Source organism: Oncorhynchus mykiss, chromosome 29, assembly GCF_057628025.1.
Source record: "Oncorhynchus mykiss isolate SJ-2025 chromosome 29, ASM5762802v1, whole genome shotgun sequence".
NCBI lineage: Eukaryota > Metazoa > Chordata > Actinopteri > Salmoniformes > Salmonidae > Oncorhynchus > Oncorhynchus mykiss.
The window spans coordinates 21,080,103-21,096,672 of NC_143050.1; the positions used below are offsets into that span (position 1 = coordinate 21,080,103).

Sequence of the window (16,570 nt, forward strand, 5' to 3'; positions counted from 1 at the left end):
GTTTTATGGTCCTGAGAGCGAGATAAGAACATAGTTTAGGAGACAAAGCTGAATGATAATTTATAGCCAATGCTGTCTGGCTATGTGTGTCTTTGCTATAAAGGATCTCAGTTGCAATGTGTAAGTGACTCTCAGATAATTAATTTATAGACACTGAATTGATCTGAGAGTCACAGGGTTGTGATGGAGCTCATATAATTAAAGATGGACTTTATGATAACTCTGACTTGTGTGTGGTTTTCTCTCATGATTTGGTAAATACAGGAAATTTCCACTACACATATCAAAAGTAATGTGAGCATTGCATTTTGAAATGCAATTACTTTGTATGAACATGTATTGCAATGTGATGTATTTCTAAATGAAACACTGATTAAGTTTGGTGAAAAGGTGACTACGATTTTGTGTGTTGTAGTTAGTCAATTGAAAATGTGCTTAGTTTTGAAACAACTGCCTTTTTGATGATCTGTTTACATTTTTGTACTTATTTTTTAATTGAACTTTTATTTAACTAGGCAAGTTAGTTAAGAACAAATTCTTATTTACAATGACAGCCTACACTGGGCCAATTGCATGCCACCCTATGGGACTCCCAATCACAGCCGGATGTAATACAGCTTGGATTCAAACCAGGGACTATAGTGATGCCTCATGCTCTGAGATGCAATATCTTAGACCACTGCGCTACTCAGGAGCCCTAACTTTCACCAAAGCGATTAAAAACCTCAGAGCTTTAAAACATTCAGTCTTTAAAACATGTAATCACAAACTGTCTCTATCCAAAAACAAAAGTTCAAAGGAGGATATACACAATGCCCTTAATAAAGTCATTTTACCAACAGTGAAGGTGCATAACGATGGAGGAATTCAGATATGACATCATTGTTTTTGCACTACTCACAGAGTTCTTAAACTACGGTGCGCAGCATGGTCCAATGTGCCAGTTAATCAGCACAACTTACTTTTCCTTTTATCAAATTGCTGCCGTCTTGGAGCTAGAATTGGGATCATGTATACTGTGTTAATTCCGTTACAAAAAAAGAGTAAGGGAGAGCAATGTACAATACCGCGAACTTAGCAAATTAGGCATTTGTGGTAAGTACATGGGGGCCGCCATCTTTATGCATGCCCCTTAAGTGAACTAGAGAAAACATATGGATAGAGAAATCTCCTGGTTCCCAGTGTATTTAAAAAAATATTTTATTTTTTATTTTTACCCCTTTTTCATGGTATCCAATTGTTGTAGTAGCTACTATCTTGTCTCATTGCTACAACTCCCGTACGGGCTCGGGAGAGACGAAGGCTGAATGTCATGCGTCCTCCAATTCACAACCCAACCAGCCGTACTGTACAATTCACAACCCAACCAGCCGTGCATCCAACCCGGAAGCCAGCCGCACCAATGTGTCGGAGGCTACACCGTGCACCTGGAAACCTTGGCTAGCGCGCACTGCGCCCGGCCCGCCACAGGAGTCGCTGGTGCACGATGAGACAAGGAGGGGTGTGACAGTACCCCCCTCTAGGGATGCCACCTGGCATCCTAACTGGGCGCATACCTGGCTGAGCGGCATGCCGGCGCTGGAACTCAGAGATGAGGCCTGGGTCCAGGATGTCCCTGGCGGTGACCCAGCTCCTCTCCGGGCCATAACCCTCCCAGTCAACCAGGTACTGGGATCCCCTGCCCCGAGGTCAAACCTTCAGTAGGCGTCTCACTATAGACGCCGGTCGGCAGTCGATGAGACGGGGGAGAGGGGTGGGCCTGGAAACAGGAGACAAGGGGCAGCTTGACTGGGGAGGGAGGTCTACAACTTATGGAAGAAGCCCAGGTTCCCACTGGGAATGGATCACTGAATGTCAACTTGATGAAATTCAAACGAGCGTCCCCACCTGTCGCGGTTGCACTCAAATCACTTGTGCGGTGACTATGACCACCTCATGTCAAAGTGAGGAATTTTTTTTTTTATTTTTTTAATTTTACCTTTATTTAACCAGGCAAGTCAGTTAAGAACAAATTCTTATTTTCAATGACGGCCTGGGAACAGTGGGTTAACTGCCTGTTCAGGGGCAGAACGACAGATTTGTACCTTGTCAGCTCGGGGGTTTGAACTCACAACCTTCCGGTTACTAGTCCAACACTCTAACCACTAGGCTACCCTGCCGCCCCCTGCCGAATATCGATGAAGTGCTGGTTAAGGTGGTTCCTATGGCTCTGTCCCGGAGGGCTGACTGGGCAAGCAAATGATTGAAAGGGGATGATTATTTTCTGTTGCTTCTTCCGAAACCCGGCCGATGGTGCTGCTAGATGCTGCGAGGGGTATTTGCTTCTCAAGCCTGTGTAAAAACCCAGTTAAAGTCCGCTGACGGTTAGAATCGGGCAACTGATTTCCAGTTTGTAAGACAGAAAAGCCTCTGATGATACCACCGGGTGTGACTCTATGGATGTCAATTTGATGATATCTGACCATAGCATGCAACCCTTCGCGGTTGCACTCAAACCACCTTCGGGGTGGCTGTGACCCCCTTATGTCAAAGTGAGGAAATTCGATGAAGCGGGGGTAAACGGCGGGACATCATTTAGAGTCTCTTGAGGTAGCCAAATACCTCGTCATCTAATGACGCGCAGTCCTCTGGTGGGACTGTGAGTCAGGTTGGGACACGCTGTGGAAGTCAAAAGGTCACCAGGTGTACGAAGAGGCCTCCCCCAAGCCAGGGGGCACTCAGAGTCCGAGCAGGGGAGGCCGGACTCAGGGGCTGGGGGCAGCACTCAGGCCATGTTGGTTGGGTTGGGGACTTAGTCTCTGAGCGGATAAAAGCGGGTGGGTCACCAGGTGCACAGAGCCTGTTTCGTGTTACCAGGTGCACAAGGAGGCCTCCATCAAGGTGGGGAGCACTCCGAGTCCAAGCAGTGCGGCCGGACTCTGGGGCTGGAGGCAGCACCATGGATGTTGGAGTGGGGACTTGGGTCACCAGGAGATGGGTCACCAGGAGCACAGAGTCTGTTTCGGGTTAGCAGGTGCACAGATCCTGTTTCAAATTACCACGTGCACAGAGCCTGTTATGGGTTACCAGGTGCATGTGGTTCCTGACAGCGGGACTATAGATGTCTTAGTAATTCCAGGAAGTAAGCTATACTCTAAGGCCAAGGGAGAGGGGTGTTGACCAGGTAGAGAGAGTAGGTGTGGAGACCTGGAGGTCTGTAGTTTCCAGGGAGTAAGCTATACACTCTCAGACCCAGGGAGAGGGCAGGCAGGCGGGCAGGGAGTGTAGGCCTAGAGACCAGGAGTCAGAGGTCACCAGGTCAATGGGGGCCTGCCTGGAGGTCAGGAAGTTTGAAAAATTAATATAAAAATGTGTGAGATGAAAATGGACAAACTAAAGGGTGCGACTTTTTTATTTTTGAATTTCAATAGCTCCTTGGTCATGTGACCTACTGACTACCCTTCTATATGGCACACTCTTTAGTTTGTCCGTTTTCATTTCACACGATTTTACATGCATTTCTCAAACTTTTAAATTTCAATAGCTCCTTGGTCATGTGACCTACTGACTTCAAACAGGGTTCAGAATGTATACTCAGTGGGCCTACACATACCCACTGTATACCTTGACAGCCCAATTTGCCTGAATCATGCTTTCCACCCTGCATTGGATGATATGGTGTTTTCACAGTGGAGGGAGAAGGGGCTCACAACAATTGTTAACTTATACAGTGATGGTCAGTTAGCTTCCTTTCAACAATTACAGGGTAAGTTTAACATGCCAAAAACACATTTTTTCGAATACCTCCAAATCAGGAATTTCTTAAGGACACATATCCTACAGTGTGGCATTAAGCCAAATAACCCTACATTAAATAGCCTAATCCTTGTCAAACCTCATTCAAAAGGATCGGTCTCTAGACTGTATAGCTTGGGAGCAGGAACTTGGTTCAGAAATCTCAGATGAGGACTGGGTAGAAGCTCTCAGGAATATAAACCACAGTTCAGTGAATGCCAGACACAACCTTGTTCAGTTTAAGGTGATAAACAAGTTACATTACTCAAAAGTGAAACTGCATAAGATATTCCCAGACACCTCACCGCCGTGTGGGAGGAACAATTAGGATGAGAAGACGTTGACCCACTTATTTTGGACATGTCCTAAGTTACATGCTTACTGGGCTCTCATTTTTGATTACTTACAGTATCTAAAGCCATTGGATAGAGTTACAGCCCCAGACCCATTGATCGCTCTGTTTGGTACTGTTGATGGGAATAACCAGGAAGGGAAGGCTGTGTCACTTTGTACTCTATTAGCCAAAAGGATCATATTGAAATTTGGAAATTGGAGACTGTACCTACCTTTGAAATATGGTTACGGGATTTAGGGAATGTAAAACATATGGAAAAGATTCGATACAATCCCTCCAGTTGAAGTCCAATGTTTTACAAAATATGGCAGCCGATACTGGATAAATGGTCTAGTGCAGCTTCATAACTGGGTTGATGGTCTGCTGCTACTCTGTGCTGTACTCCACTCAATATTTATTTTTGGCTTAACTACACTGCTTGTAATGACTATATGCTGTCTTCTTATATATGTACCACCTAATAGAATTTGTTTTATTTTGTGTATGTGTGAGTTAAGTTTTGTTTTGTCCTCTAAATTTGTCATCCCATTCAACAGTACAATGAATGTCAATGTTTGTATCTTTGTCTTTTTTGTTTATTTTTTATTGGAAAATTCTAAACATATTATAAAAAAATATATATATATATTTCCTTTCACTGGAACTGAGGGGTCTAGCCCAAACCATGAAAAACAGCCCCACCAAACTTGACAGTTGTCACCATGCATCAATATGAGTTATTTCTTGTGTAGGCTGCTATCCAACTTGAAATAAAATCATGTGAGAAAAGAAATGAAGGCAACACGACTGTTATATCCAGTAAGAAGCACTTCAAGTCAGCAGGCACGTTAACACGACACCGATGCACTGGTCGCCGGCTCATCAATTCATCGTGCAGCCCAACCTGCCATGCAAAATGGTCTGGCAGCCAATCTGCCCAGTTAGCTGATTCGCTTTCCATAAACCCACGCTTTCCATAAACCCACTCCTTTCGACACACCCAATCGCCCATACTCCGGTCGCCATTTTCGGCTTCAACTACCCATATTTGGTATTTCTAGATGAAACACTCAAGTTTAGTGAAAAAGTTACTGTATGATTTTGTGCATTGTACTAAGTCAATTAAAAATGGTCTTAGAGTTTTGAAACGACTGCCTGTTTGATGATCTGTTTAGATTTTTGTATTAAGCGTTGTGAAAATGTACTACATACTTGTGAAAACTGCACCAAAGCAATTGAAAAGAAAACTGTAAAATAAGACCACTTCTTGGGCCATACCTTAACTATAGATCAAGGTATTTACATTGATTCTTGATACCACAATGTGTTGACTTGCATAGGTGTAAGAAACCTGTTATGTTTTGTCCCCCATATGGCAGGATTCTGAGAGGACTGGATAGGCCATGGAAGTAATATGGCCTAAGGTGTAGGGGCTAGGGGGCAACTAACTGCTCGACAGTTTGCAAGCCTCCCACCACTGTTGCAATCAAGTGGCTTCTAATTCGTTTTTGCTGTGTCATAGTATTAGCCAACGAGAAACCATGTCTTGGTAAACGTTGCTAAAACCTCAATATAGGGAACTGTCCGGACTGGAGAAACACTTTTCTGTGTGGGCCATGTATCACAGAAGGACTTTTCCCAGTGATATTTATGTTAGTGGATCTGTAAAACATGAGTTCTGAGAATCTACAACAGATCAATGCAACATAGAGGCTGGCAGACACGACAGAGCGGCATGCCCCAAGGAACAATGCACGTTGCAACCCTTGTCTTACATGTCTGTCATTGGGCAGGTCCAAGCAATTAGTAATAAGCCAGGCAAAGTAAAACTCTGTTCTGGTCTAAGTGTTCGGAAACAGGTAATACTGCAGTATCACTGTCAGACAGGAGACTAAATACTCATCCAGACACAAACCATAAACTCGATTAATCATGGAACACACATCATCATCACAGGCAGAATATTACCACAGGCTTTCCTTTTGTCTTTCCTCATTCCACATTTCATAAAGAACAACACAAAATAACAATATGGTACCACAAATTTCCCTGTGCAAATTCAGTGCATCCGCACATTGTTACTGTACAACACCATTCCCATGATAATATCAATAAAGTGTCACTCCCTGAAACAAGGAAGTATGATGGTGAATATCTGAACAAGGTCCAAAGCATTTATGTGTCTATTTAATGTCAAATGAACTTAGTCATGTTAGGAGTAAAATACCTTGCTTTGTTTACTGAAACTTCCCTATTGAGGTCTCTTTCTCAAGTAACAGTTTCCGTGTGGTAACAACACAATTCAAGTTTTGAAAGAGCATGATGACAACAGACATGCAACAACAAAAAGCAAAACCTGTGTGAAAAACAGACTATAGCTAACTCTGAGATCTGACCACAACAGACCATTTTTAATTTTAGAAAAGTTGAATTGTGACTTGAGATAAATGCTTTACGATACAATCCTAAAGCACATATTTCAATCACAATGCACAAGTCTGTTGCATGATGTCAATTTCCCTGAATCATTTTTATATTGTATAACTGCACTCTTACGAAAATTGGTTCCAAAAGGGTTCTGCGGCTGTCCTAGTAGTAGAACCCTTTGAAGAACCCTTTCAGATTCCAGGTATAACCCTCTGTGGAAAGGGTTCTACATGGAACCCAAAAGGGTTCTACCTGGAAACAAAAAGGGCTCTTCAAAGGGTTCTCCCACAGGGTCAGGCGAAGAACCCTTTTAGGTTCTAGATAAAAAATAAAATAATCTCTTAATGTATTCATTAAGACAATACACAGAAGAAATGCATCGCAAACAAGAATGCTGAACTATTTATACATTTTGCTGGTTGGCTGGGAGCCCCTTGCAAAAAAAACTAAAACAGTCAAAGGTCACAAATTTGTTTTATTGTGCTGGTTGTAAGTGTGCCTATATCGAGAAGCTCTGAGTATACAGCCCAGAATAAAGTTATTCATTAATTATTCTTTGTCCAGACCATATACAGTGCCTTGCGAAAGTATTCGGCCCCCTTGAACTTTGCGGCCTTTTGCCACATTTCAGGCTTCAAACATAAAGATATAAAACTGTATTTTTTTGTGAAGAATCAACAACAAGTAGGACACAATCATAAAGTGGAACGACATTTTTGGGATATTTCAAACTTTTTTATCAAATCAAAAACTGAAAAATTGGGCGTGCAAAATTATTCAGCCCCTTTACTTTCAGTGCAGCAAACTCTCTCCAGAAGTTCAGTGAGGATCTCTGAATGATCCAATGTTGACCTAAATGACTAATGATGATAAATACAATCCACCTGTGTGTAATCAAGTCTCCGTATAAATGCACCTGCACTGTGATAGTCTCAGAGGTCCGTTAAAAGCGCAGAGAGCATCATGAAGAACAAGGAACACACCAGGCAGGTCCGAGATACTGTTGTGAAGAAGTTTAAAGCCGGATTTGGATACAAAAAGATTTCCCAAGCTTTAAACATCCCAAGGAGCACTGTGCAAGCGATAATATTGAAATGGAAGGAGTATCAGACCACTGCAAATCTACCAAGACCTGGCCGTCCCTCTAAACTTTCAGCTCATACAAGGAGAAGACTGATCAGAGATGCAGCCAAGAGGCCCATGATCACTCTGGATGAACTGCAGAGATCTACAGCTGAGGTGGGAGACTCTGTCCATAGGACAACAGTCGTATATTGCACAAATCTGGCCTTTATGGAAGAGTGGCAAGAAGAAAGCCATTTCTTAAAGATATCCATAAGAAGTGTTGTTTAAAGTTTGCCACAAGCCACCTGGGAGACACACCAAACATGTGGAAGAAGGTGCTCTGGTCAGATGAAACCAAAATTGAACTTTTTGGCAACAATGCAAAACTTTATGTTTGGCGTAAAAGCAACACAGCTGAACACACCATCCCCACTGTCAAACATGGTGGTGGCAGCATCATGGTTTGGGCCTGCTTTTCTTCAGCAGGGACAGGGAAGATGGTTAAAATTGATGGGAAGATGGATGGAGCCAAATACAGGACCATTCTGGAAGAAAACCTGATGGAGTCTGCAAAAGACCTGAGACTGGGACGGAGATTTGTCTTCCAACAAGACAATGATCCAAAACATAAAGCAAAATCTACAATGGAATGGTTCAAAAATAAACATATCCAGGTGTTAGAATGGCCAAGTCAAAGTCCAGACCTGAATCCAATCGAGAATCTGTGGAAAGAACTGAAAACTACTGTTCACAAATGGTCTCCATCCAACCTCACTGAGCTCGAGCTGTTTTGCAAGGAGGAATGGGAAAAAATGTCAGTATCTCGATGTGCAAAACTGATAGAGACATACCCCAGCTGTAATCGCAGCAAAAGGTGGCGCTACAAAGTATTAACTTAAGGGGGCTGAATAATTTTGCACGCCCAATTTTTCAGTTTTTGATTTGTTAAAAAAGTTTGAAATATCCAATAAATGTCGTTCCACTTCATGATTGTGTCCCACTTGTTGTTGATTCTTCACAAAAAAACACAGTTTTATATCTTTATGTTTGAAGCCTGAAATGTGGCAAAAGGTCGCAAAGTTCAAGGGGGCCGAATAGTTTCGCAAGGCACTGTACCATGAAGATATAGCTAATCATCACAATCACATAACTCATGTTACTGTAAAAGGGCTCTAGCAGGAAACAGCTGGCCAGATTATAGACTAAGCAAAGACAGTTGAGAGTAAGTCTTATTTTTCATGTTCAATCAAATACCATTTGCCTTGATTGAATCAATATTACCATAGTTGCCCTGTCCTGCAGTCAAACTAACTAGTTGCCTCATTGGTGGAATGTTATGCATATTTTTCACAATTTCATAATTAATAAACATTTCAGCAAACAGTGTTTCTATGTCAAACAGGTTTGTTATATTTCAGTATTCTGTGATGTATAGAAAGTGTAGTATTGGAATTTGAAATCTGACATGGTACAGGTGTCTTCTTTTTTTAAGCCCGTAAACCATGTGTGTGAGGTGTATACTTTTGTTTCAAAGTAGATTTGTTTAAGACTACCAAGAAACACTCAGTGTGACCCTTATTTTGCCCACTACAGTAAAATGTTAAATAATATTATCAGTCAATGGTTGGTTAGGTTAAGGCAAGGGCAGACTTTTTGGAAGAAGTAAGAAGGAACTACATACTGTCAGTCACCCCATCTGAGAAATGACAGATGACAGGGGGCGGGGCTTTGCAACATGGACCATAAATAGAACAGTTAGAGAGCGCACCATACATCTTCAGACAAGAGTTGACCTAATAAAAAGACTTCACAACAAGAGTTGTTCAAACAAAGGTAACAATTTTATACACTGTTTCTCTTGTCTCGTCTGATAATCAGGTTTTATTATAATTCTTTCTGTTGTCCATGGTAATTCTGATCCATGCATGATTGTGTTATTAATATTGTGTGCAAAAGCTGTATTTTTTGAATACTTTAGAGATGTCTCTGTAGTTAACAAGACAAGTTATTAGCAAAAAGATGCACACATTACATTTAAGAAGCAGGATGTTTTTTTAAAGGATGACATCTGATTATCCCTCCATTTTTTTCAGAGATGAAGCCATTTCCTCCCCTCCTGGCATTGGGATGGTGCCTGATGTTCAGCCAGCCAGCCCTGTCTACAGAGGAAAGTTTGGGTGGCCCTTTCATTCACAGTTCAGTGGAGGAGGCAAAGAGACTTGTAGATGAAGCATACAAGTACTCCCGAGAAAAGTAAGTGAACCTGACAGTTGACCTCTTCAGATGTAGTCGTCAATCTCTGTCTTTGTAAATTGTGCTAGCACAATTTTCTCAGTCAGTCGAAGAGACATGTAATGTAATTTCTAATGATTAGTACACTAAATCTACATGTATACTGATAGGAGCATGTTTCTATTCATAATTCTGTCATCTGCTTATCCATATCCCAGGAGTCTGGAGAGAGTGCGTGGGCAGTCCACCAGGCCCTCTGATGTCCTACGTCTCCTGAAGCAGCCTGCCAGGGACACACGCTCTGCTGTACGGTCTGCAGACTACCTGGAGAACACCCTGAGACTGATCCATGAGAAAGTCCACAGCACGCACAGGCTGCACAAACGCTCGCTCAACGCAACAGGTCAGTCACACACACCGTCACAGATACTCACACATTCACTTTGTGAAAAACTCCCCATACGTATTCACTCAGACGTAGACACACACAGTCATAATGAGTACACTTTCTTTATTACAAGTCTTCCTTATCGCTCTCTCGTTTCTCAGACCTGCTTACAGCAGAGCAGCTAGACACCATTGTCCGGGTAACTGGCTGTGCAGCTCGTGTCAGCAAACCCTCCTGCCACAGCACACCCAACATGAACAAGTACCGCACAGCCACCAGCGTCTGCAACAACCTGTAAGAGCACCAGGGCATGGCGGGTTTAATATTTTCACTCAACAATTTGATAGCCTTGTGTAATGTGCACAGTCGTTGTATAGGTTGGAATAAAAGGGGAAGAGCAATCAGTGTATGTCTGAGGTCTGGCTACGGAGAACGCAGTAGATGAGGCCATATCCCTTGAGTTTCTCAAGTGAGGTTTCTCAATTCTGATGTGTATTTTCTTTATGCTTATTAGGAAGTTCCCTCGTCTTGGAGCCTCAAACACCCCCTTCACTCGTTGGCTGCCTGCTCAGTATGACGATGGGGTCTCTCGACCCAAAGGCTGGGACCGAAACACGAGCATCAACAACTTTGTGCTCCCTCTGGTATGATGACAATAAATATAGTTGGAATAACTGCTACTATGTTGCCACAAGTTAGATATAAAGTATCATAATTGTATTCATCTTTCTCCCTCTACCCTCCGTCCTTCCTTTCCTCCCTTTGTGCAGGTAAGGGAGGTCTCTAACCGTATCCTGGCAACCAATGACTCTGGTATAGTGAACGATGGCGAGTACACACACTTTGTCACCCTCTTTGGCCAGTGGAACGACCATGACCTGACATTCACGCCCTTCTCTCCCAGCATCCGCTCCTTCAGCAACGGCCTGGACTGTAACGAGAAATGTGAGCGCTCCGAGCCCTGCTTCCCTATCCAGGTCAGTCACAGCTCTCACATCACACCACTTACAGCAGGCACTATGACTTCACTCTTAGACAAAAATGTGCTGTCTAGAACCTTAAAGGGTTCTTCGGCTGTCCCCATAGGAGAGCCCTTTGAAAAACCCTTTTTGGTTGCATATAGAACCCTTTCGGTTCCAGATAGAACCCCTTTCAGTTCCATGTAGAATCTATTCTACAGAGGGTTCTACATGGAACCCAAAAGGGTTCTACCTGGAAACAAAAAGGGATATCCTATGGGGACAGCCAAAGAACCCTTTTGGAACCCTTTTTTCTTAGAGTGTATACAGTCATCCCTGTATATATTGGTATTTTCTAACCATGGTCCATGAATTATTAGGTCTTCACCCTCTACCATGTCTTTTCCTCCATGCCCAGATTCCTCCCAGAGACCCACGCTTGCCCACTGGCCCAGACAGCTGCATCCCAGTCTTCCGATCAGCGCCCGCATGCGGCACAGGAGAGTCTGCTTTCAATTTCGGTGGCGTGGCCACGAAGAGGGAGCAGATCAATTCACTGACGGCCTTCCTTGACTTGGGGCAAGTGTACGGCTCTGAGGAGGGGTTGGCACGTGACCTCCGTGACCTCACCAACAATGGGGGCCTGCTGCGTGTCAACAAAAACTTCACAGACAAAGGGCGCGAGTTTCTACCCTTCACTAAGTTGAAGGGGAACATGTGTTTCACCCGCAGCAGAGTCACCAATGACACCAATGCCAGAGAGGTGCCCTGCTTCATTGCAGGTTAGCCTTTTAAGTATGTTTGTCTGAGGAGTAGACCAATGTATATTTAGGTTAAAGTTGAAGGAACAGAATGATGGCAGAAATAGAAAACTAGAGTCATTCTTTGACTTTCATGTACAATAGTTATCTGGATACAGACACACAATGTGTATGATGTTCATCTCAATCACTATTTGGCCTCACCAGTAAGTCTCTGTTTGCCAGGTGATGCCCGTGTGGATGAGAACATAGCATTAACATCCATTCACACAATGTTCATGCGTGAGCACAACCGTCTGGCCCGTGCCTTGAGTCGTCTCAATCCACAATGGGATGCTGAGACACTCTATCAGGAGGCTCGCAAGATCATGGGCGCCTACACCCAGGTACCACAAGCTGACATATATCACTAATAGCCGTGGTGTCAGTTCATTGTCTCCACGAGACATCCAGGGCATACTTTCTAACACACGCTCTCCTTCCCTCTGCTTCTCCTTCTCACACAAATAACTATTCTTGAATATTCTCACATTGACACAGCTTCCCTATCAAATACACACCTAAAAAATAAATCTACTCTCACTCTCCTAGTTGTTTGTCTTCCGGGACTACCTGCCGCACATCGTGGGCCCAGACGCCATGGCCCGGCAGCTGGGCCGTTACCCTGGATACAACGAGAATATTGATCCCAGCATTGCCAACGTGTTTGCTACAGCAGCCTACCGCTTTGCCCACCTGGCCATCCAGCCCATTCTGTCCCGCCTGGACAGCAACTACATGGAGAATGCCATGTTCCCCAATGTGCCTCTGTTCAAGGCCTTCTTCACCCCCTGGAGGCTAGTTTTTGAGGGTGAGTGGTGGGACACATAGGGATGGATGCTTTGCAGACCTCTTGCCAGTTGTAAGCTAATTCACTCTCTGGATTAATAACAGCATGTAACGGGGAAAAGGTTACAAATGTAAACATCCTATTCTCTCTCTGTCCTTCTTTAGGTGGTATCGACCCTCTGATCCGTGGTCTGGTGGGTCGCCCAGCAAAGCTGAACACCCAAGATCACATGTTGGTGGACGCTGTGAGGGAGAGACTCTTCCAGTTTGTAGAACACCTGGCTCTGGACCTGGGCTCCCTCAACATGCAGCGTGGACGCGACCATGGCCTGCCTGGTACACACCTGCCTTGTCCTCCATACCACTATACTGGCACCACAGATAAACACATCTATACCGTTCTACTTACATATTACAGCTAATGCTTTAGGGTTGTTAACACCAACTACAAAATGTCAATCATCTCTCTCTCTCTTCCTCAATATATCTCTACCAATCTGTTCCATGCAGTCATTATTTTCTTTCTCTTCCCTAACCTAGGCTACAATGCTTGGCGTACATTCTGTGGGCTCTCAACGCCTAGGAACGAGGCCGAGCTGGGTGCAGTTCTGAACAACAGAGACCTGGCCCGCAGACTGCTGCAGCTCTACGGCACCCCAGCTAACATTGACGTGTGGATGGGGGGCGTGGCTGAACCATTTGTACGCAGGGGCCGCGTAGGGCCTCTCTTTGCCTGCCTCATCGCCACCCAGTTCCAGAGGATCCGCCAGGGAGACAGGTGTGTGTTTTTGTATGTGGTGTAATGAGTTGTTCAAGTGTGTTTCATCTGTCAGAGCATGCATGTGTCCTAATCTTGCCTGTTGTCCCCAGGCTGTGGTATGAAAACCCAGGCGTCTTCACTTCGGCACAGAGGGCTAGCCTGAGTCGTGCCTCTCTGGGTCGGATCATCTGTGACAACACTGGCATTTTGACCGTGCCGCGTGACCCCTTCAGAATCCCTGATAATGGGAACAACAGACTCATCAACTGCAGCACTATCCAGCAATTAAACCTCCAATCCTGGAGGGAGAGACCTACAGAGGCCAAACAACAGAACCAGGACCATAACCAGCAGGAGGATCAGAACCAGGAGCAACAAGAACAGGACCAGGACAATGAGGTAATTGGTTGAACTTCAGTATAAGTTAATAGTTCTGCACCGAGTTGGCATTTCACCCATCCATAACCCATTCATCACTCTCTTCTAACGTCACCCTCTTCTTCTGTATTCCTTTCTAGATCCCCTGATTTGAGGCCCGCTTGACCCTCAGGACCCAGCAGCAACCCAACCCTGCAGTTCTCCACTTTCCATTATATGTATTGAACTACATTTAGAAGGAAACATTTTATGGTAATGTTTAAAATATAAATATAAACAACAAAGTAGAAATACAAAAGTAACACACTTATTGAGCTTGATACATATTACTGTATACCCATATTTCTTTATGAGCATACAAAAATACATAGTAGCTTTTTATTATATCAAACTAGGTAGCTGGGGTTCTCAATTTTCTCACACGGAAATATCACATTCTTTAAAGGGGCAATCAAATAATAACAATAACAAAGCGGTCGCCCACAACTGTTTTGGTAAATTGCTGGGGGATGGGGCTGGAGCTCTCAAATCTCCAACAGAGATATGACATTTCTAGATTCATATAATACATTTTGGCAGGAGTGTAGTAAGTCTTATGAATTATCTTGAATTGCAATAATGTATGTCTAAGGTTGTAGGAGCAGGTATGAACATTTTCACATATCTGTGATCAATAGTTCTCCTCAATTTCTTCCTTCAGATCTGTTTAAATGTTCCTTATAGGTTCTGAACTATCAGGTAGAGTTTCAATCAACCCTTGATATAACTTGGCAATCAACTTCTTTGGCAGAGCAGCTTCTTTCAGTATTTATGCTATATGCCTTAGGTTAATCCAAATTCTGTTGAAGTGAATGAATAAGATTTCTTAGTTGTAAGAACTTAAAGAAATTGACCATGATTTAACCCACATTTTTCTTGTTATCGATTGAATGACAGTAGAGAGCCATCATAGCACACATGTTCAAAATTCACATGCCACTTTGGAACCAGGACTTAAGGGTGTTGTAATTAAACGCTGGAGGTAATGTGGGATTGTTCCAAATAGGGGTGCCTGGCGATATAGTTTTCTTTGCATTAAAAAATATATATATTTGCATTCTTCTATCTGATATTTTGTTATGCCATTGTTACTGTGACTTTGTATGTGTTGTTCACTCATTCCGTGTCAACAAATCAAGGAATACTGTATGAATTTTTTTTATGCATTTATTTGTGCAAAAGGAATGAAAAAGAGGACTTTATTTAAAAAAAATCTAAACGTTTACAAATTATAAAGTAAATTTATAAATAAACAAAAATGAAAACTAGCGCTGAATTCCTCTATATGGATCTACTGTAAATTAACAGTTCTAGTAACATATTTTTTATAATTGTGTAATTAGTTTATTAAAAACAATCTTAACATTGTTCGGTGAGATGTTCAAGTCAGTTATCAACTGTTTTATATATATAATGAAAAAAACAAATATTATACAACAAAACTATAGAAATTAAGATTCTGCACACTTCCTGAATTTAGTGCTTATTTAAATGTGCGCTGCACTTGTATCCTTTTTCTCTGCCGCTTTTTATGGTTTATTTCACAAATATTGTATTTTTATTGAAACACTGTAATCATGTGTTTTATTGCATGAATATGAACTGCATCAGAAAATAAACATTCTTAACTAAGACGGCAAAATAATTTTCATGGTGTGTACTGTTGACCTAATTTATTCCTTGTTCCAAGTGTTGAGATGAAAAAAATAGATGCCGCATTCATGTCGTGAACTCGTAAATATGACCTTCCTGTTGGGAAAAATACAGATGAACGCACCCCCAACTCGTAAATATGACCTTCCTGTTGGGAAAAATACAGATGAACGCACCCCCAACTCGTAATTATAACCAGCAAACTCAGGTATTATCCCTGGACCCTGAATTCTGATGTCAAGCACAACTGAAAATGTCAACAAACATGGCTGTGATTTCAGCTGTCAATGGTGAGAATGGTTCTTGCATTACCCCCAGCACTTGAACACTCCAAGTCGTTCCTCCAAAGCAGACAAGTCATTCTTCAGATCACTCACAACATGAATGTGGCATTCATGTGCTCTTGGGAAGTGGGAAACTGGAAAGTGGAAGGTCGTAAAGCCGACATGATTGTGTTCAAGTGGTTTTGAAGTCGGACCAATTCTTCAACCAATTACATTTTAGCTAGCTTAATAAGCTAGCTAACGTTGCTAATAATAAAGTTAGCTAGCTTGCTTGACATTGACAATATGGTCAAAATTGTCTATCTACATTTTCCACTTTGATAAGTTTGTAATTTTTAAAAATAATTATTGTTATCTTTTGGTTGAAAATGTAAAAGGTAAGTGGTGAAACGTCACAGCTCGGCAACTCGTGCCGCATTCAAAACAACTGGGAACTCGGAACTGGGAACTCGGTGTGTGATTACTGGGGTGGCGTTAAGTGTTGAGGTGGAACAACTGAAATGGAAGATTCCCTGTATCTGTGACGCCTGCCGTTTGGTGCGGAACAGAGAAGACATTGTCTGTCCTTTTGCGTTTTGAAGCAGTCTTTACCTGACAAAGTCATGTTAGGATATGTCAGTTATCTTGTGAAAGCTTTTGTGAAGAACCCACTAAGGTGCAGTGTGTAGGAGGGAGATTCCAAAGTGTG

The 16,570-nt window shown here is 42.8% G+C and overlaps 1 protein-coding gene across 1 annotated transcript; it reads left to right on the top strand.

The window, feature by feature from the left end:
* The first annotated feature begins 9,301 nt into the window (after window positions 1–9,301).
* LOC110509901 (eosinophil peroxidase) lies at window positions 9,302–15,587 on the top strand. Its single transcript, XM_021591098.3, has 13 exons — window positions 9,302–9,433; window positions 9,694–9,853; window positions 10,051–10,235; window positions 10,382–10,514; window positions 10,735–10,864; window positions 10,991–11,197; window positions 11,598–11,961; window positions 12,166–12,326; window positions 12,532–12,790; window positions 12,934–13,104; window positions 13,309–13,546; window positions 13,639–13,927; window positions 14,047–15,587. Exons 1-13 carry the CDS (start codon window positions 9,304–9,306, stop codon window positions 14,053–14,055), a joined length of 2,436 nt encoding a protein of 811 aa, XP_021446773.3. The 5' UTR covers window positions 9,302–9,303; the 3' UTR covers window positions 14,056–15,587.
* Window positions 15,588–16,570: the final 983 nt, after the last annotated feature.